The sequence below is a fragment of the Sapajus apella genome, unplaced genomic scaffold (genome assembly GCF_009761245.1).
Source record: "Sapajus apella isolate SASKATOON/1434 unplaced genomic scaffold, GSC_monkey_1.0 scaffold110, whole genome shotgun sequence".
In the NCBI taxonomy this organism is placed as follows: Eukaryota; Metazoa; Chordata; class Mammalia; order Primates; family Cebidae; genus Sapajus; species Sapajus apella.
Genome location: NW_022437050.1, coordinates 228,473 through 245,879, shown reverse-complemented (window position 1 = coordinate 245,879; position 17,407 = coordinate 228,473). Strand labels below are relative to the sequence as shown.

The window sequence follows — 17,407 nt, the reverse complement described above, 5'->3', positions numbered from 1 at the left end:
TTCTACGCTCCCCGTTCCCAAGTGATGCCACATGCTATTTCCCAAGCAAGCCCACATCCATTCCAGGACCCTACACTGCCACCTCTGCCAGAGAATGGAGATGAGAAGGCAGAAACCGCCTTCTGACCTCACTGCCTTGCCTTGCTCCCCTGGGGCCTGGTCTGTCCTCTCCAAAGCTGGGCTCTAACATTTTGTCCAGACGTAATTTTTAGATGCCCCCAAGGAAAAGGTTCCCACCACTTCCTTTAGACCTTGCTGAACTCAGTAGCTACAAGTGAAGATCCCCCAAAAGGGCTGGATGCTTTGATTCAGAGAGCACAACAAATGGAAGGAGAGAAAGGATGGAGAAATTTGAGATTTGTGTCATGTATTTATTTCCTTATTTAACTCACATCCCCGTTCAATGTCAGACACAGTTTTCCACGCATCCTCCGTTGCATATCCCAGTTATTCATCTTAGACTGTAAACTTCGGGAGGACAAGGAAGGCCAGCATCAATTCACTATGTTCAGTTCAAGTTCTGTTCCATGATAAATGGTAAAACGCTGAATTAGTTCTATTGGCCGAAAGTGAAAGAGTTTACACCTAGATAAAGAGAGTTACAACAGAGATGCTCTGCAAACAAAAATAAGAAGTAACAAAGTGGAAATCAATTTATCAAGGGACCCTGCCACGGACTTGGCACTGAGGATGCCCCTAGAAAGAATTCAGGACAAGTGTAGGGTAAAGAACGTATCCACAGCTGTATTCACAGTTTGCAGCAAATTCTCAGTAAGGTCTAGAACCCAAAAAGCTTAAGAACCACCAGTAAGGGATAGCCCTTTCCCTTAAGAAATCTGGAGTGGGGAAGATACAACTTATATATATACATACATACATATACATGTGTGCATACATATACACATATACATACGTGCATATACATGTGTGCATACATATACACACATATACATATGTACATATACATACGTGCATATACATACACACATATACATACGTACATATACATACGTGCATACACATACACACATATACCTACATACATATACATGTGTGCATACACACACATATACATACGTACATGTACATGTGTGCATACATATACACACATATACATACATACATGTACATGCATGCATACATATACACACATATATATATTCTACATGCATACAAATACATATAAATTATAGAGAACATCAATATAATAATAGTAGAGGTCTTGCATTGAGTATTTTTAAGAGCCAGCTCCCAGCCTAAGCAAAACAGATTATATATAGTTCATTTAATTTTCACAACTACCTAGTATGTGTATTATCTCAAGAAATAGAAAGCATTATCCTCCAGGCACAGATGAAAATACAGAGGCTGAAAGAGTTTACGTAACTTGCCCAAGGTCACACATCTTGTCGACTAAAGCCAGGATTCAAACTCAGAGCCTGCGGAGCCTGCGCCATGCTGCAGAAACAGGTGAACGTGGTGACAACAAGTTGTGGGTGTGGAGTCAAATCTCCTGGCTAGAGACCCTGGCTCTACCTCAGACAAATTTCTTCCTCTTTCTGGGCCTCTGTTCTCACATGCAAATTAAGAGCATTAGACTAGATGAAGGGTTAACAAACTTTTTTTTGCAAAGGTCCAGAGAGTAAATATTTTAGGATTTACAGGACGGACGGTCTCTGTGGCAGCGACTCAACTCTGCCGTTATAACCTGAAAGCAGCCATAGGCAACACGCAAACAAATTGGCATAGTTCCGGTAAAACTTTATCTGCAAAATAGACACAAGGCTGGATTTGATCCATGAATTGTAGTTTGCAGTCTCTGGATTAGATGATCTCTAGAGTTTTCTAGTTCTGACACTTCTATAGTCTCTTATCCTGACTTGGGGCAGTGAAGCCCAGAGGGGCAAAGTCCTGAAATGTCAGCTGTAAGGAACTATTGCCATAGATCTTTTTTGCTGTTCTTTTTTCCGTTTTTATGTTTTCAACCTTTGATGACTTTAGGACATACACTTGCAAAATAGATCCTGGCAGCAGCAATACCAAGGAATCTTGAGAGGACTTTTGCCCCAGTAAAATCTCCGTCAGCTCCCTGCCCTCGGTCTGTGATGTGGACAATGACATCTATCTGGAGAAGGTCATGGGGCAAACAGCTGCACACTCACCTTCAAACCAGATTGCAACTTAAAGATCTTTTCCAGAGAAATTCTGGAGGCACCACAGACTTTTGGCCAAAGTGATGGTAGCAAACCCATGGCCAGCAAGGTTCAGCCAGAGTCATTCAGGAAAGCAGCACGTGCTCCCCTTTGCCCTCAATTCTGCAGCAGCATGGGTAGGTTTTGACAGCCTGTTTACACAGTCCCACCAGACTAACATAAAGGCATAAAGCGGAATGGATCTGCTCTCTAGTTCCAGAGACAGCAGGCCTTTCGGATTCTCCTGCTGGCACCCAGTGCCTTCAAACCCTAGCCCCTGCCTCAGGGCTCTCAGGCTCTCCCCAAACATGTGATGTGCACTCAGCCCCTGGGTGACTTGACAATCAATCTTCACCAGCCTGCTGCACTGAGCTCTCTCTGTCTTACCAGGGCTTGCTGTATGACTGGAAGTCCTGGGTTGGGGGAATGCATGCTCACCAGAGTGGCAACTTGTAATTACCAGAGAGAAAAAGCAGTCCTTCTCAGAGAGAGCTGACATTTCTCACTCTTGGGAGTCTCTGACCTGCTGCCTTTGGAGGTAGAAGAGAAGGCTTTGCTGCCACCCAAAAGAAAGAATGCAACTCATCCTCCCACTGGGGTACAGGTGGGGCAAAAATTCTCCTTTGAGTCCCCACAGACCCTAGTGCACCTCCAAAAGCAGATGCCTCACTCCTCCAATTCCTTTTTTGTTATGGGGTGTTTTGTATTTCAGCTGTGCCACTTGTTAGCCCTTTGGCCTTGGGCAAGTCATTTAACCACTCTGTGACTCAGATTCCTCATCTGTCAAATGTCAACAATAATTGTACCTACCTCATAACGTGATCATTAGGATTAAATAAGATAATGTACATAAGGCACTTTGGGCCCAATGCCTGGCACCTAGTAAGCACTAACTCCTAGCAGATAGTGTCACTGTTACTCTGTGGTAAGCATTTTACACACATTTTCACATGTCATTCTCACGATAGCCCTGTAGAGGTAGGAACTATTCCAATCTTCATTTCACAAGTGAGGAAACTGGGCCCAGAGAGGTTAAGTGATTTCCCAAAGAACACACAACTAATAAATTAGTAGAACTGAGACATAAACCCAGGTGTGTCTGATCCAGCATTAAAGCTCTTCATCACTTCACTCTCCCACCCAAGATCACATTAGTAAACATTAGAATCCAAGTTACCTCTCAACTCCCTCAGCAGATCAAGTGCTGGCCTGGGAGGCAAGGAAGACTAACCTAAGGTGCTCTTCTGGGGAACCTTTTTCTCCCAGACAGCTCTCCCTTGCCCTCTCCTCCCTGACCTCTGCCTTACTCAGGACCCTGGTCACATTCTGTTTTCTGCTGTTATTTCCTTCAGGCCACCATTGAGCCTTTTGCTGCCATTTTTTTTTTTTTTTTAATCTCAATCTGGTACAGAGAGAAGGATGCAAGCTTTGGAACCAGACAACAATGCTTTGAATACCAATGCTACTTACTCACTGAATGGCCTTGGCCATGTCACAGAACCTCTCTGAATCTCAGTTTCCTTGTTTGTAAAATGGAGAGAATTCCTCCCTTGCATTGTTGTGAGTAACTGACTAAATGTACATAGATTGCCTAACACAGTGCCTGGCACATAGTAGGTACTCTCTGCAAGGTGCTTTAGCGTTATCATCATCTCCCACAATACCTAACCCAGTGTCAGGTTATTGTTTGCTTGGTTTAATTCATCATTGAATCGCCCGTGCTACTTAGCATGATGCTTGCACAGAGTAGATGCTCCTCTATACGCCTGGTCGAATTGAAAGCTAGAGAGAGCACCACGAAAAATTGCAAGATCACAGGTGAGAGTTCTCCTCCCATAGATGTCTTAAGCAGATCCTTGAATCTCCCATAGCTTCAGTTTCCCTACAGGTCAAATTCAGTGGCAGCTTCCCCTGGAGGGTTCACAGAAATGGGAGTTCTGCAACATCAGAGGCTTCTAATGCAATAAGACGGATAATGAAAAGATTCTTCCTCCACAAGCGTCGAGTGAGTCAGAGCTTTGTGCTTGGCTTTGCCCCAGGGAGTACCGAGAAAATGAAATATCGTCTATATTCTCATGACACCTAAACAAATGGTCAAGTCCATGGGTCAAAAATCAGCCAGAGGGGTTAAGAGGCATCTCCAGCAAAGGGAGGGGAGGAGCAGCAAGGAAAGCACTGTTAACAAAGGTTGCTGAGTGGGTCCTGCTACGTGGCTGCAGTTAAGGCTAACACCTGTCTCCCTTACAATGAGATGTTTGTTTTGCCTTCACAAAAGACACTGGTAAATGACAACATGTCTGAAATCTGCAAGGATTTTGAACTTGTCGATCTGCTCAATAATTTCTTCCATATCCTGACACCTGAATCAAGACATAAGTTCTCATTTAAGTAACAAACTATTTTCTTTCACAATGAGGATATACCATCTCTGAATCTCAGATTTGCTCTATTTTTTTTCCTCCTGGCCTTTTGCCACCACAGAAAAACGTCTGATAGGCTGAGTTTTCACATCGCAGCTGTGATTATGTAGACACAGCCTCGGTAAATTCAATGGTGTGTTGCTGGCTGTTCAATAGCTGGTGAAATTAATGCCCAGGGAAGTGGGAAATGGGCCACTACAATCAAAATGTGGATTTGGAACTTGCTCTTCATTCTACCCCACCCTTACTCTTCCCTACACCCTGTCTTTGTGCTAGTGCCAGCTACGTGCCAGGCTACCAGTATTCTCTTCCTCCTCCCTCTCCCCTGGTAAGTAAACCAGCTCAAGAGAAGCCCCATTATCCTAGACTTGAAGATACATTGGGAATGGTGGGGACTGAGTTCATGATTCCTCACTCCCACCCCTACTCTGGAAGATGCTTGAGAGAAAGGACAGCAGGTGCCTTCAGGGGCCACTTTACCCAGCAAGAGAAGCTGACCACCTGGAGCTAGAGGATCTCAAAAGATCATCTAAGCCAGCTCCTATCTGTAGACAGACTAGCACAGGAGCCATCCAGGACCAACGGCAGCCTCTCCTTTTTATAAAGACCCCTGGCAGAGGGCTGCCAAGTTGTTCCAGTCTCACACCCCACTGTGTAGGTCATGCGTGGCTGCAGCAGCAGAAAGAGCACCATCCTGTAGGCCAGGGAAACAGAGTTTGCTAACCGGCTCTGCACCTGATCAGCTTGCCAAGTCCGTTTCCCTAGTTCACCACCTCCAACACAGGAAGAGTAAACAGGGTTCTGAGAGCTTCTGAAGATCTAAATCACTACAAACTTGTGAATCTCTTGTTTTCAAATCTTCAAATACAGTTTAGGGCAATTTGATTATAACAGAAAAAAAAATCTATTTTCAGGGCTGTCTCTGGCACAGATGTCTTAGCCGGAGGGAAACCCCCTGAAAGTGTATATTTTGCACATTTGTGGAGTCTGTGCATTTTGCTGGGAGAAAATGTAAACTTTCTATAGGTGTGTGACAACCACCTGACCCCCTTCCCAAAAAATAAAAAGAGGTTAAGAACTTACCTCTAGGTTGAGAATCTTAGGTGTAAGTCACCCTGAGTGACTTCCACCTTCCCCACCCCTGAATATTAAGTTATAATAGGATCAAGAGCAGGAGGCGAGAAGCCCAGGATGCAAGTTTGTGAACTGGAGTAAAAGAAGGTATCGGGCTTTACTTTTCAATCTCCAGCTGCCACTGCCCAGTGTTTTGCCGTATATCTGCTAGCCTACGGCCTCAGGAATCAACTGACTCTCTCTGAACCACTGTTTCTCATCTGTCAATGAAGAATGGTTATGCTTGTCTCAAAGAACTGTGAAGAGTAAGAGAAAATGAGTAAATGCATGGCTATCAGTAAGCGCTCAATTCATGGGAGTCCCTGCCCAGAACCAGTGGCTCAGGCTCCAAAATTTGCTACTCGAAATTTCAAAAGGTAACTCTATCTATAACACTGGTTCTATCCCCTACCTTGCCCCAGCGGGAAAAGTGTGACACAGTAGCTGAGTACCCAACTTTGAGAGAGACCCCACAGTTGAGTTCCATTCCCAGCAGCTCTCTTCCATGGTTTTGTGGACTTGGGACAACAGCTGAACTTTGCTGTAATTTGGTGTCCCATCCATGAAACAGAAATGATGAAAAGTATATTATTTCTCTCATAAGAGTCATGAGAAACTCCAAAAATAATTTAGCACACTATCTAGGACATAATAAATGTTGGATAAATGTGAACATAAAGTTCTTTGGCTCTCTTTCTTTTCTTTCTTTCTTCTCTCTCTCTCTTTCTTTCTTTCTTTTTCTTTCTTTCTTTCTTTCTTTCTTTCTTTCTTTGCCCATACTTTCTCTCCTAAGTATCATTCACCCACCTTTGAGAGTGTGTCCTGTGACAGAATGTCCAACATGGATATCAGATGGAAAGGAAAAAACTCAATAAATAACGAAGATCCTCTAGGTCCCTTCCCCAGGTCTCTGATCTCCCTCACCCCCCGTTCCCCAATAGCCAGCTAGCTTCCTCCCTCATTCCCTTCAGGTTTCCTCAAATACCACTTTAGTGACATCCCAAGCACCCACTTAACATTTCAAATCCACCCCACACACACCTCACTGCATTTCCCTCTCCTTACTTTATTTTCAGCCTAAATCTGTCATCACACTACACACCTCATCATTTGCTTATTTCATTTACTGTTTGTCTTCTGTCAGGAGAATGTACGCTCCTAGAGGGCAGAAGTCCGTCTATTTTGTTCAGTTGCTAAGTCCACAGCGCCTAGTGCCAAGGCAGAGAGTGGAGATTCAGTAGCCATTGGCTGAATAAATGAGTGAATGCCTGCATGAATGAAACGATGGAGAGAAGCCGGATTTTACTGGGGCCAAACAGTTTGCACGGGGCGGGGGAGCGAGATGAAGGATGGGGGCTGGCCTCAGACCCGACTCAAGTCCCTCCCACCTGCCTAACCCTAGAATTCTCTCTGCCTCTTTTAGATGCCAAACAAGTTGCCTATCCCGTTAAATCCGGGTCCTGACTCCGGGCGCCCCCTATTAGAGGTAAGCAGCCCCCAACCCACCTTTGACACGGAAGAGTGACTAGCGGGGAAAACAACCCCAGCGGGCCGCCTCGGGGAGGGTGACCCGCGATCTCCACGCCTAGGTCCCGCCCTCCCGGCCCCCCCCCCCCGGCCCCCGCAGAGGGCGCGCCCTGGGAGCGGCGGGGGGCGCGGTCGGCCTCCCGGCTGGCGCGAGCGGTGGCGTCGGGGCTGCGGGCGCCTGGGCTGGACCCGCATTGCCCCCTAGTGCCGCGAGGAGTCAGGGCGCCGGGCTCCCCCGCCTGATGTCACCGCCGTGCAGTCAGCCCAGAGGCGGCTCATTGAAAGCAGACCCTCAGCGCTTGCTGGGCGGAGGACGCGCCGCGGTCCGCAGACCCGCGCCAGCCGGGCACCCCGGGCGCCCCCAGCCCTGCCGCCCCCTCCTCCCCGCTGCTCCCCGGCGAGCCCGGCCCGGCGCGCCTGACGTGGACCATTAAACTTGGAGCTGCCGCCTCGTCCCCTCTCTCCTCCTCCTCCCTCTGACAGGCGGGCGAGCGAGCGGCTCGGTGCAGGCAGGAGACGTGCTGCCGGGCTGGGCTGCCCGGGGGAGATGACTCCTCGCCGGGAGGGCGCCTCTGGGAAGAAGACCAAGGGGGAAGCAAAGTTTCAGGGCAGCTGAGGAGCCTTCGCCGCAGCGCTTCCGAGCCCAATCATCCCCCTGGCTATGGAGGGCGGACTCTAAGATGAATCCCGACCTGGACACCGGCCACAACACATCAGCACCTGCCCACTGGGGAGAGTTGAAAAATGCCAACTTCACTGGCCCCAACCAGACCTCGAGCAACTCCACACTGCCCCAGCTGGACATCACCAGGGCCATCTCTGTGGGCCTGGTGCTGGGCGCCTTCATCCTCTTTGCCATCGTGGGCAACATCCTAGTCATCTTGTCTGTGGCCTGCAACCGGCACCTGCGGACGCCCACCAACTACTTCATCGTCAACCTGGCCATGGCCGACCTGCTGCTGAGCTTCACCGTCCTGCCCTTCTCGGCGGCCCTGGAGGTGCTGGGCTACTGGGTGCTGGGGCGGATCTTCTGTGACATTTGGGCGGCCGTGGATGTCCTGTGCTGCACAGCGTCCATTCTGAGCCTGTGCGCCATCTCCATCGATCGCTACATCGGGGTGCGCTACTCTCTGCAGTACCCCACGCTGGTCACCCGGAGGAAGGCCATCTTGGCGCTGCTCAGTGTCTGGGTCCTGTCCACCGTCATCTCCATCGGGCCTCTCCTTGGGTGGAAGGAGCCGGCGCCCAACGATGACAAGGAGTGCGGGGTCACCGAAGAACCTTTCTACGCCCTCTTCTCCTCCCTGGGCTCCTTCTACATCCCTCTGGCGGTCATTCTGGTCATGTACTGCCGTGTCTATATCGTGGCCAAGAGAACCACCAAGAACCTGGAGGCGGGAGTCATGAAGGAGATGTCCAACTCCAAGGAGCTGACCCTGAGGATCCACTCCAAGAACTTTCACGAGGACACCCTTAGCAGTACCAAGGCCAAGGGCCACAACCCCAGGAGTTCCATAGCTGTCAAACTTTTTAAGTTCTCCAGGGAAAAGAAAGCAGCCAAGACGCTGGGCATTGTGGTCGGTATGTTCATCTTGTGCTGGCTGCCCTTCTTCATCGCTCTGCCACTTGGTAAGTTGGGGACTAGTGGGAGGAGAACTGGGCATTTTTGGACCTTGGGTTTACTGATGAGCTTACTCTAAAGTTTTTTTTGCGAGTTTTGTTTCTTATGCAGTCTGTACGTGGTTAGAGATTGAATAATATTGTTTGCTCTGCAAAGGCTTTGCAGATTGGGGAGCTGGCTAAAAACCAACTCAGGTGTCAGTGGAACATACTAAGGTACTAGCCTCTAGAAATAGAACCACAGAAGGCAAATCTGGTATGGGGAATGACTCACTCAACAGCCTCAGTTTAATAATTAAAAAGGACACTGGGCTTGAATATCACAGCGGCGTTATTTCAGTAGTAATGATGTGTCGGCTAAGGCAGCGTCACTAATGCAGCATACAAAATAGTTTGTAGTTACTGCAGACGCGGCATTTGGGAAGCAGGGAGGCAGCTCATACGCAGAAAGCCAGCATTCATTCAGCATTTCCAGGGCTAGTGCAGAGGCCACGCTTCTCAAGAGCGTTGCAGAGGCTGCATTCTTCCCCTCCCCTCTTCACTGACAGCTATCACCCAAATGCACTACATCCATTATCCATTAATAAGAGCATTTTACAGCCACACAGCCCCAACCAGCCTTTAAGTTATTGAAAGCTTGAGATAGAAAGAGAAGATGACTAGAGGGTCACACATTTTTAGTTTTCACCCAAAAATATTTCTAACTCTGGTGATTTCTGGAATGCCCAGAATTAAATTACAGCTGTCCCTCACCTAAGCTGACAGACACCAAATCCCAGTGAGACGGAATTCAGTGTGCCCTTCCCCTCTTATGAAAACATGTTTGTCATCTTTTTCTTTGGTGGTCCTACTAACTGAATTGTTCAAAAGGCTACCTAATTTTTTCTAAGGAAGAAGCCAAGGTCTGGTTAGCAGGTAAACCTAAAGGGGGGCATCTGTCACATGCTGTCCACATGGCCTGGGAAACCCTTGTCCTTCCTCTGAGGCACTGATTTGCTTTGATTTTTTTCTCCTATCCCTGGGAGACACTACACAAAATGAATGGAGGGAGGTGATCATGACACAGTCATGTGCCATGATATCAGGAGAGGTAAGAGCTGCTACATGCCACAACCACATACGCCTGCAATCACACTGGGGTCTCAGGTTAGACCCAAATGTAACCAAATCCCTCAAGCAGCTATAAATTCTGAAGACACACTGCTTTCAAGAGAAAAAGGCAAATGGAAAGGAAGCTTCCATTTAAAAAGAAAGTTTCCATTTAAAAAGAAAGAAAAAAAGAAAAAGATTTTCAAAAGCCATCTAACCTATTCTCCATATCGTCTTTTCTAAGGCAGGCTTGCAGGCTGATGCCTTTCAGAAATATTTTCAGTGGTTAGTGTTGAGTGGAAAAGGGTTGAAAAAGTTCTGCTCCCCAGGCTTGATCACATACCATTGCAGGGAAGCTTGCTTTTCTTTCCCAAGGTCTCAGGTCCTTTTGCAGGCTTGTTGGGTTTTCAGTGAATGACAGTTCACACTGCATTGGGCCATTACAAAAATCATGGTTGTACATGCAGCTGATGGAGGTGACTTGGTGTCTTATTAGCCTCATGACCTTGGGCAAATGACCACTCCTGTATGAGCCTCAGTTTCTTCATCTACAAAATGGAGCTAATTCATATTTGCTCCATGGAGTTTGTACTAATGTATAGGAAGGACTTAGCACAGTATCTGTTATATAGCAGATGCTCAATGAAAGTTAGCTATGAGCAGTACAAACCAAACCCCAACCTCCCAGTGGGTATAACTGTGTCTTTTCCTCTTCTCTACTCATTTGCCAATCCCACACCTGTTACTAAAGTCTCAGAAGAGACCTGAGTCTTTCTCCTTTCTTCCTTCTGCCCCTGCCCTCCAGCCTGCAGAGGCTGTGACCAGAGCATGCTCAGGAAAAAGGCCCCAGCAGGATGCAGGAATGGTTCAAAGGTGCAGGCTTTGTCTTTAGGGGCAGGGGAAATAGCTCCAAACAGGTAAAGAGGCTTCCAGCATACTGAAATGGGAAGAACGCGGCTCTGGTGATCAAGAGCAACAGAGTTTCCATTTGAGTCTTGCCATCAATTAGCTCTGTGACCCTAGGATTATTACTTTGCTTCTCTAGGCTTCAGGTCTCACATCTCGAGAACAAGGGGGTTGAATTAGATGAAGGGATCTCAAACTTTGATAAGTATAAGAATCACCCGTGAAACGTGATAAACAATGGTAGCTGCCTGGGCTGAACCCCCACCGAATGGGATTTAGTAAGTCAGAAAGATCCCAGAAATCTGCAGGTGTATTTAGCCCACCAGGTGATTCTAAAGAGGGTATTCACAGACCAGGCTTTGAAAATCACTGGCCAGAAATCCTCTCAGTTACCTTCAGGCTCCAGCACCCTGGAAGCCAGGGTTTAAAATGCTGCAAATCTCAGACCTTTCCCAGCCACATGGTAGTATGCGATGATGTGGCTTTTCTCTGGGCCTTGCTCTTCAAGTCATCAAACCCACTCTCAGTTTCTTCTCACTCACATTACTCCCACCATCTCTCTCCTTTCTGTCTGTGCCTTTCTGAGACCTTGTCCCCCTAGCATCTCAGGTCCTGAGCTTCTACATAACAGAAAGTGAGAGGGTTTTGCCACCCTGATGCTATCTTGTTTCTCTTCTCCTTGCAATGAAAACTTTCTATCATGTGACGATCACCCAGAGATCTTCCAACGATTTGTCCCTGAGCAGACCCCATCAACATCCTTCTTCCCTGAAAACCCAATGGATAAGGTGAGGAATGTGGACTTAGGTTTGGGATGGGCTTCAAAAAGTACTCAAGAGCTTCAAACAAAGAAAGTACTTAATTACTGTTTTCTTAATGATTCAGGAAGAGTGTTCCAGCAACATAGAGGTGTGGGTTTCTACTTCCTCTGAGTTGAAATAACACCCAAGCAAAAGTAGCATGATATAGAACAATAACTTCTTTGGAATCTGAAGAAGGTTCCAAATTCTAAATTTTCCATCAAAACCTTTTCACTCATAAGGGGAGGACGCACATTTGGGGGAGGACTGTGTTTGTCAAAGGGAGAAGTGCAGGTAGGAGCAACTTCCAATTGGTGATAGACTTTCAGGTGCCAGGATGGCACGAGATTTCGTAGCTCTGTTTGTCTTCTCCGTGGGAGAGTAGGGTAGGGATCTCTCCTGGGAAGGAGGGAAAATAGCTGTGCCCCCTACAGGATCCTATTCAGGGGCCCCATTTGTTTTCCTTCATCTTTTATTTTTATTTCTGGGAGCAGGGTTGGGCTGCCTGCAGAGTGAGACCTCTTGTCTCCTCCTGTGCTCTCCCCACCTGGACACCCTCCCCCACGTCCTCCCCACCCATTCCCTGTGGCCTCAGACCAAGTTGGACCAGGGACCAGTGCTCACTTACTCAGGAGCAAGGATGGACTCCACCATACAAGGACCTCTTTATTTGGTGCTAGAATCAGGCCAGGAAGGGACAGGAAATAATTGGAAGACAATATAGCAGTATTTCTACTCCATAAGCCATTTGCAAGATGTCAGAGAATCTTCAGATGCCCAGCATTAGAACAAAGACTAACTTCCAGCCCACCTGGGGAAGGCCTGGTCAGGGTCTCAAGAAGTGGCTGAGCTATTGAGGATGTACGTTGTGGCAGTGAAGGAAAGAGGGGGATGCAGGGCCGGTGGCAGGAAGGGCTCAGCAGCCAACCAGTGGCTGGGCTTAGTGAGTTGTTTAGAAAACACTGGAACCTTGCCTTGCTCCAAATCTTGCTTCTGTCTTTTAAAATGCTGGAAGGCACCAGGAAGCCATTATTGAACTAACTGCTTTCCCCTCCAAATAAATGAAGGTCAATTTCAAAGAAACAGTTGTGCTCTCTATACTACTGGAACAAAATAGGAATTCCTCTCTCCATTGATTTGGTCCTTCATTCAAATGGGGGCTGACGAATTTCCACCTTCCACAAGCACAAGGGTCTCAGAGGTGACTCAAGACAGAGCCACCCCCCACAAATACACATTAATCTTCCAGCGCTGAGATTTCAAAACACAGGGATTTGAGTTGCCCACAGGAAATCAATTGGTTTGAGTACTTGGCAAGGGGGAAGTTTTTACACACGGGATTCCTTCCTAGAAGGGGGAAATCCAACTGAAGTAAAACACATTTGATCATGTATTAAATCACTAATAAAGACTTCCTAAAGCATCTACTACATGCCAGGCACTGTACCAGATACTGAGTTACCAAGCTAAAAACAAACCTGGCCCCTACCTGAAGGAGGCTTACAGCCTAGTGAGACTGTCATTAGTATTAGATACGTACCATGGGTACCAGACATTGTGCTAGGCCTCCTATAGACATTAGCTCATTAATCCTCCAGCCACCCCAACAGGCAAAAGTAACTGCTCCCTCTTCACGGATGAATGTACTGAAGCTCAGAGAGGTTTGACTTCTTGTCCAAGGTCGCACATCAAGTAAGCGATAGAGCCAAAAGATGAATCCAGGTCTGTCAGAACACGCCCATACCTGTTCCACCACACCAAGGAAATGTCTGGCCTTTGTGCCATTTGGTAGCAACCTGTTTTCATAGCAAATGTTCTCCAGGACACCCAGAACCACGCTGTCAAGAACTAGTAACGATGCTTCTGTTGCAAAAGCTGCCTTTCTTCCACTGCCTGCTCACTCCTGAGAAAATAACCAACCCATGACATGTCAGGGCAGGTCATCCATGTTCTAGTTCAGGGCTGGATGTTTTCCTGTACTGTGTATGACAAGGGTCTCTCAGGATTGGGCATCTCGTGTCACCCCGGCCAGAAAGAAAAGGGAAACTTGCTCTTCTAGGGACACAAGTTCACATCTTTAATCATTCTCTATTCACTGAACAAATATGTATCTATTAAGTGGCTACTATGTCCCACTTCAGGCATTATACTGAAGATATAGTGGTGAGCAAAATTGTTATATTTCATAGAATTTGGCTCTAGTAGGGAGCACAGATATATTGAAACACAAACAAGCATGAACAGAAATTGCAACAAGTGACTTGAAGAAAAGGAGTGAGATGCTGATGGAATTCTAAAACAGAGGTTAGTACATCACGGGTCCCTGAGGCAGTGACATTTGGCTAGAACCCTGAACAGTGTGGAGGAGCTAATTCAGGAAAGGGGTCTGATAGAGGAAGAAAGGTGTGGGCAGGAGGAGGGGAATGCTTGAAAGCCCTGAGGCAAGTGAGATGGGAGAACTAACAGGGCCCAGAGAAGAGAAGGGAGGCAGGTGCATGGCATGGCCAGAGGTGCGGGCAGGGGCCAGGCCATGCAGGGGTTTTTAGGTCACATTAAGGACTTCAGATTTACCTTCAGTGTATTGGCCACCACAGCAAGGCTTGAAGCAGATGAAAGATACTGTCTGAATCGTGTCTTTTAAAAGTGACTCCAGCCACTGTGTGGAGCATACACTTCAGACGAGACAGGTAGGAGGGTTTGCAGTGGCCGTAAGAGATGATGATGACCTCGACCAGGCTGGGGCAGTGGAGGTGGAGAAGCAGACAGCTCCAAGGACCTGGGGATGGGTTGGTGACGGCATGGGAGAGTCCGTGAGAGAGGAAATATGTTCAGAATGACCCTGGGGTTTCTAAGTAGATGGAGGTACCATTTGTTGAGGAGAGGAACAGAGTGGGAGGGAAGGGGAGGCTGAACACAGCAAACAGGATTCCTCCCAAGATTTCCCTCTGAACACACCATGCTAGGAACAATCCACCAGACACTCTCATGAGCTGAGCAGACAGAATGTCCAACCCAAAAGCCAGGGACTGTGAGCAACAGCAAACCTAGCTGCTCATCGGAAACATCTGGAGGAGGGGGCTGTTTCTAAAAGCATAGATCCTTGGGCCCCGTTGTAGATCTCTTGTATCAGATTCTGTCCTCGTAGTGCCAAGAATCTTAATTTTAACAAGTTTCCCTGGCGACTCTTAGGCAGCCAGCACAGCACAAGTCCTTTCCGTGCCTAGAAACCCCTAGAAAGCTTTGCAGAGCTGGCATTATCATCCCTGTCTTTACCCTAGTGAGGGAACTAGAGTTCAGAGAGGTTCAGTAACTTGCCCAAGATCACACAGTCAGTAAATGGTAGTCTATCAAACGTCACATTTGGCGCTCAGTAAACATTTATTATTCCTCTTGTTAGTACACTCCTCCAACATTTATCTGAGATCGGGCACCCAGAGTTTTTACTGGCTAATGGCAAATCAGAAAAAAAAGTTAGGAAAATGCTGTGTCCTTTTAAAAACTGAATGTATTTTGTATAAATGATTGTCTTTTTCTTCTAAAGACTGTGTCTTTTCTATTTGGGGACACTGAAATAGCACTTCTTTGATGGAACGATGGTAATAAGTAGTGGTGATTGTGTGTGTGTGTGTGTGTGTGTGTGTGTGTGTGTGTGTGTGTGTGTGATATCCTACTTGGCAAAATAAAACATTAGCACCCTATGTCAGTCCCTTTCAGAAATTTGTTTTCAAACTTTACTGAGTCTCCTAAAATCTTGGAATCACAGAAGATGCCATAGAGGCTAGGCACAACAAATATATGTAAAGAAAAAGGGAGGGAGAAAGGAAAGAAGTGAGGGCAAGAAAGAAGGAAGGAGGGCTGGGTGAATGGGTCAGCCTCAGCTTTGCTGTCAGATTCGGTGGTCTGGGGCAGAGGGGCAGGGAGGGGAAGAATGATGTGTGAAGAGCTATGCCTGTCAGGTTCGACAGGATAACAGGGCCAGTGGTGGAGGCACCCACCCCTGCTGGAGCAAAACAGCCCACAGAAATGCCAGCAGGTGAACGTGTGGCTGCAGTGCCACCTCGGATGGGCCTATTAAGATGTTATGCAGGAAACGCCTTTACCTGAGTGTGTGTGTGACTAGTAAAAATAACTGATGTCCACTGGGCAGAACAGGGAAATTGCTTTCTACCATATCTGCTGGATGTCTCTGCAGTCACTGTGCTTCCTAGCCACATTTGATCATAGTAATGCTAATAGCTACCATTTATTAGGTCTCATCCAGTGCCAGGCTTACTGTGCTCTCCATGCTGGGTGGGGGTCCTTTCTCTGCATTCATTCACTTATACCTGTCCACAGGATTATGAAGTAGGCACTGGTATTGTCCCCAGTGTACAGATGAGGAAACAGAAGCTCAGAGAGATTGAGTGATTTGCCTTAGGATACCCAGCAGATCATTGACAGAACACGGATTCGAATGCAGGCAGTCAGATGGGTTTGTCTCTGGAGCTCTCCTGGAGGTGGGGCTCTAAGCCTGATTTAAGCAAGTGCAGGAAGAAACTGGGAAAGCCATCGTTTATTCTGAGAAGGAGGAAGGAAAAAGCATGTGGCTGCCTGTCATTCAGCAACCAAGAGGCACCGTATCCTGAAGAGACTGTAAAGAAGATAAAAATAATTGGGTCTTTTCTCTAGCAAGATAAGTCCAAATTTCTCTTTTATTATTGATGCTTTAGAAGACTTTTTTGAGCTTCACAATTTATTATTGGTAATGTCACATACATTTTTAAGATTTTTATCAAATTTGGAGAAAAACATAAAATTTAGAGGATTTTTTTACAGTTTAGTTTCTGGCTGCATAGGTTTCAGACCTGGATTCACCACCATCCACCCACCTACATGTGGGGCCAGCACCATGGGGACACTCTTCCATCATGAGTCAGCCTCTGGTCCTACTTCTTGATGCCACAAGGTCAGATGAGTTGGCATCATGGGCAAGACAGTATTTCTAGAAGCTGCTTTTTCACTTTGTAGTTACTGTGGCTAGTGGTGACCTAGCTATACAAAAAGAAAAGACTGTAAACCACATACGTATATTCAACAGAACACAAAATCTATCTTAAATCAACTCTTAGCTGGTTCCCAAAATGCCCATGGCTCCTACATTACCACCTACATAAGGGGAAATAGGAATAATATTTAAATAAGGGGAATAACTAATTGAATTAACAAACCCTACTTCTGAAAACTTTGAGTGGCCATGGGGGTGAGGGGCCTTGCTAAGGCCCCTGCTCAGGCCTTGTAGGGTCCCATGAGGAGAGAAGCCCTAAGGCTACTCTGCTTAGGGCTCTCTCCAGCAACCTGTCAACTGTTCTTTCTCCTCTACCTACTGTGGATGTCTTGAAGCAGTGATCAAATTCTGCCTAACAGGGGTGATCACACAAGTTGAATGAATGAACGAATGAGTAGAACAGAGTCCGGCAGAAGAACTAAGAGTGCACTCAATTGTAGTAGAATTATTGGGCACTTCCCAAATACACTTTGCATTTTCCATTTTCTGTGCATTTATTCCCTCTCTCACTGGTGTGTTTCTCATACTCTCTGAATATCCAATTCGTGCTCATCTGTAAACATGCAGTTCTGTTGACACCTTCCTCACGAAGTCTTCCTGGATCCCACCCTTTTCCCTATTAGCAATCACTCCCTTTATCCCTGGTTTGTGGTGCTTGTCACATTTCTCTCCGGGGATAAAGGCTGATGTGCACAG

At 46.8% G+C, this 17,407-nt stretch overlaps 1 protein-coding gene across 1 annotated transcript in view; it reads left to right on the top strand.

Annotated features, from left to right (window-relative positions):
- The first annotated feature begins 7,514 nt into the window (after nt 1–7,514).
- ADRA1B (adrenoceptor alpha 1B) overlaps nt 7,515–17,407 on the top strand; it is a 56,764-nt gene continuing 46,871 nt past the window's right edge. Inside the window, exon 1 of the mRNA XM_032259538.1 lies at nt 7,515–8,881. Within this exon, the coding sequence (XP_032115429.1) occupies nt 7,933–8,881 (949 nt within the window). The 5' untranslated portion in view covers nt 7,515–7,932. The remainder of the gene's footprint in view (nt 8,882–17,407) is intronic.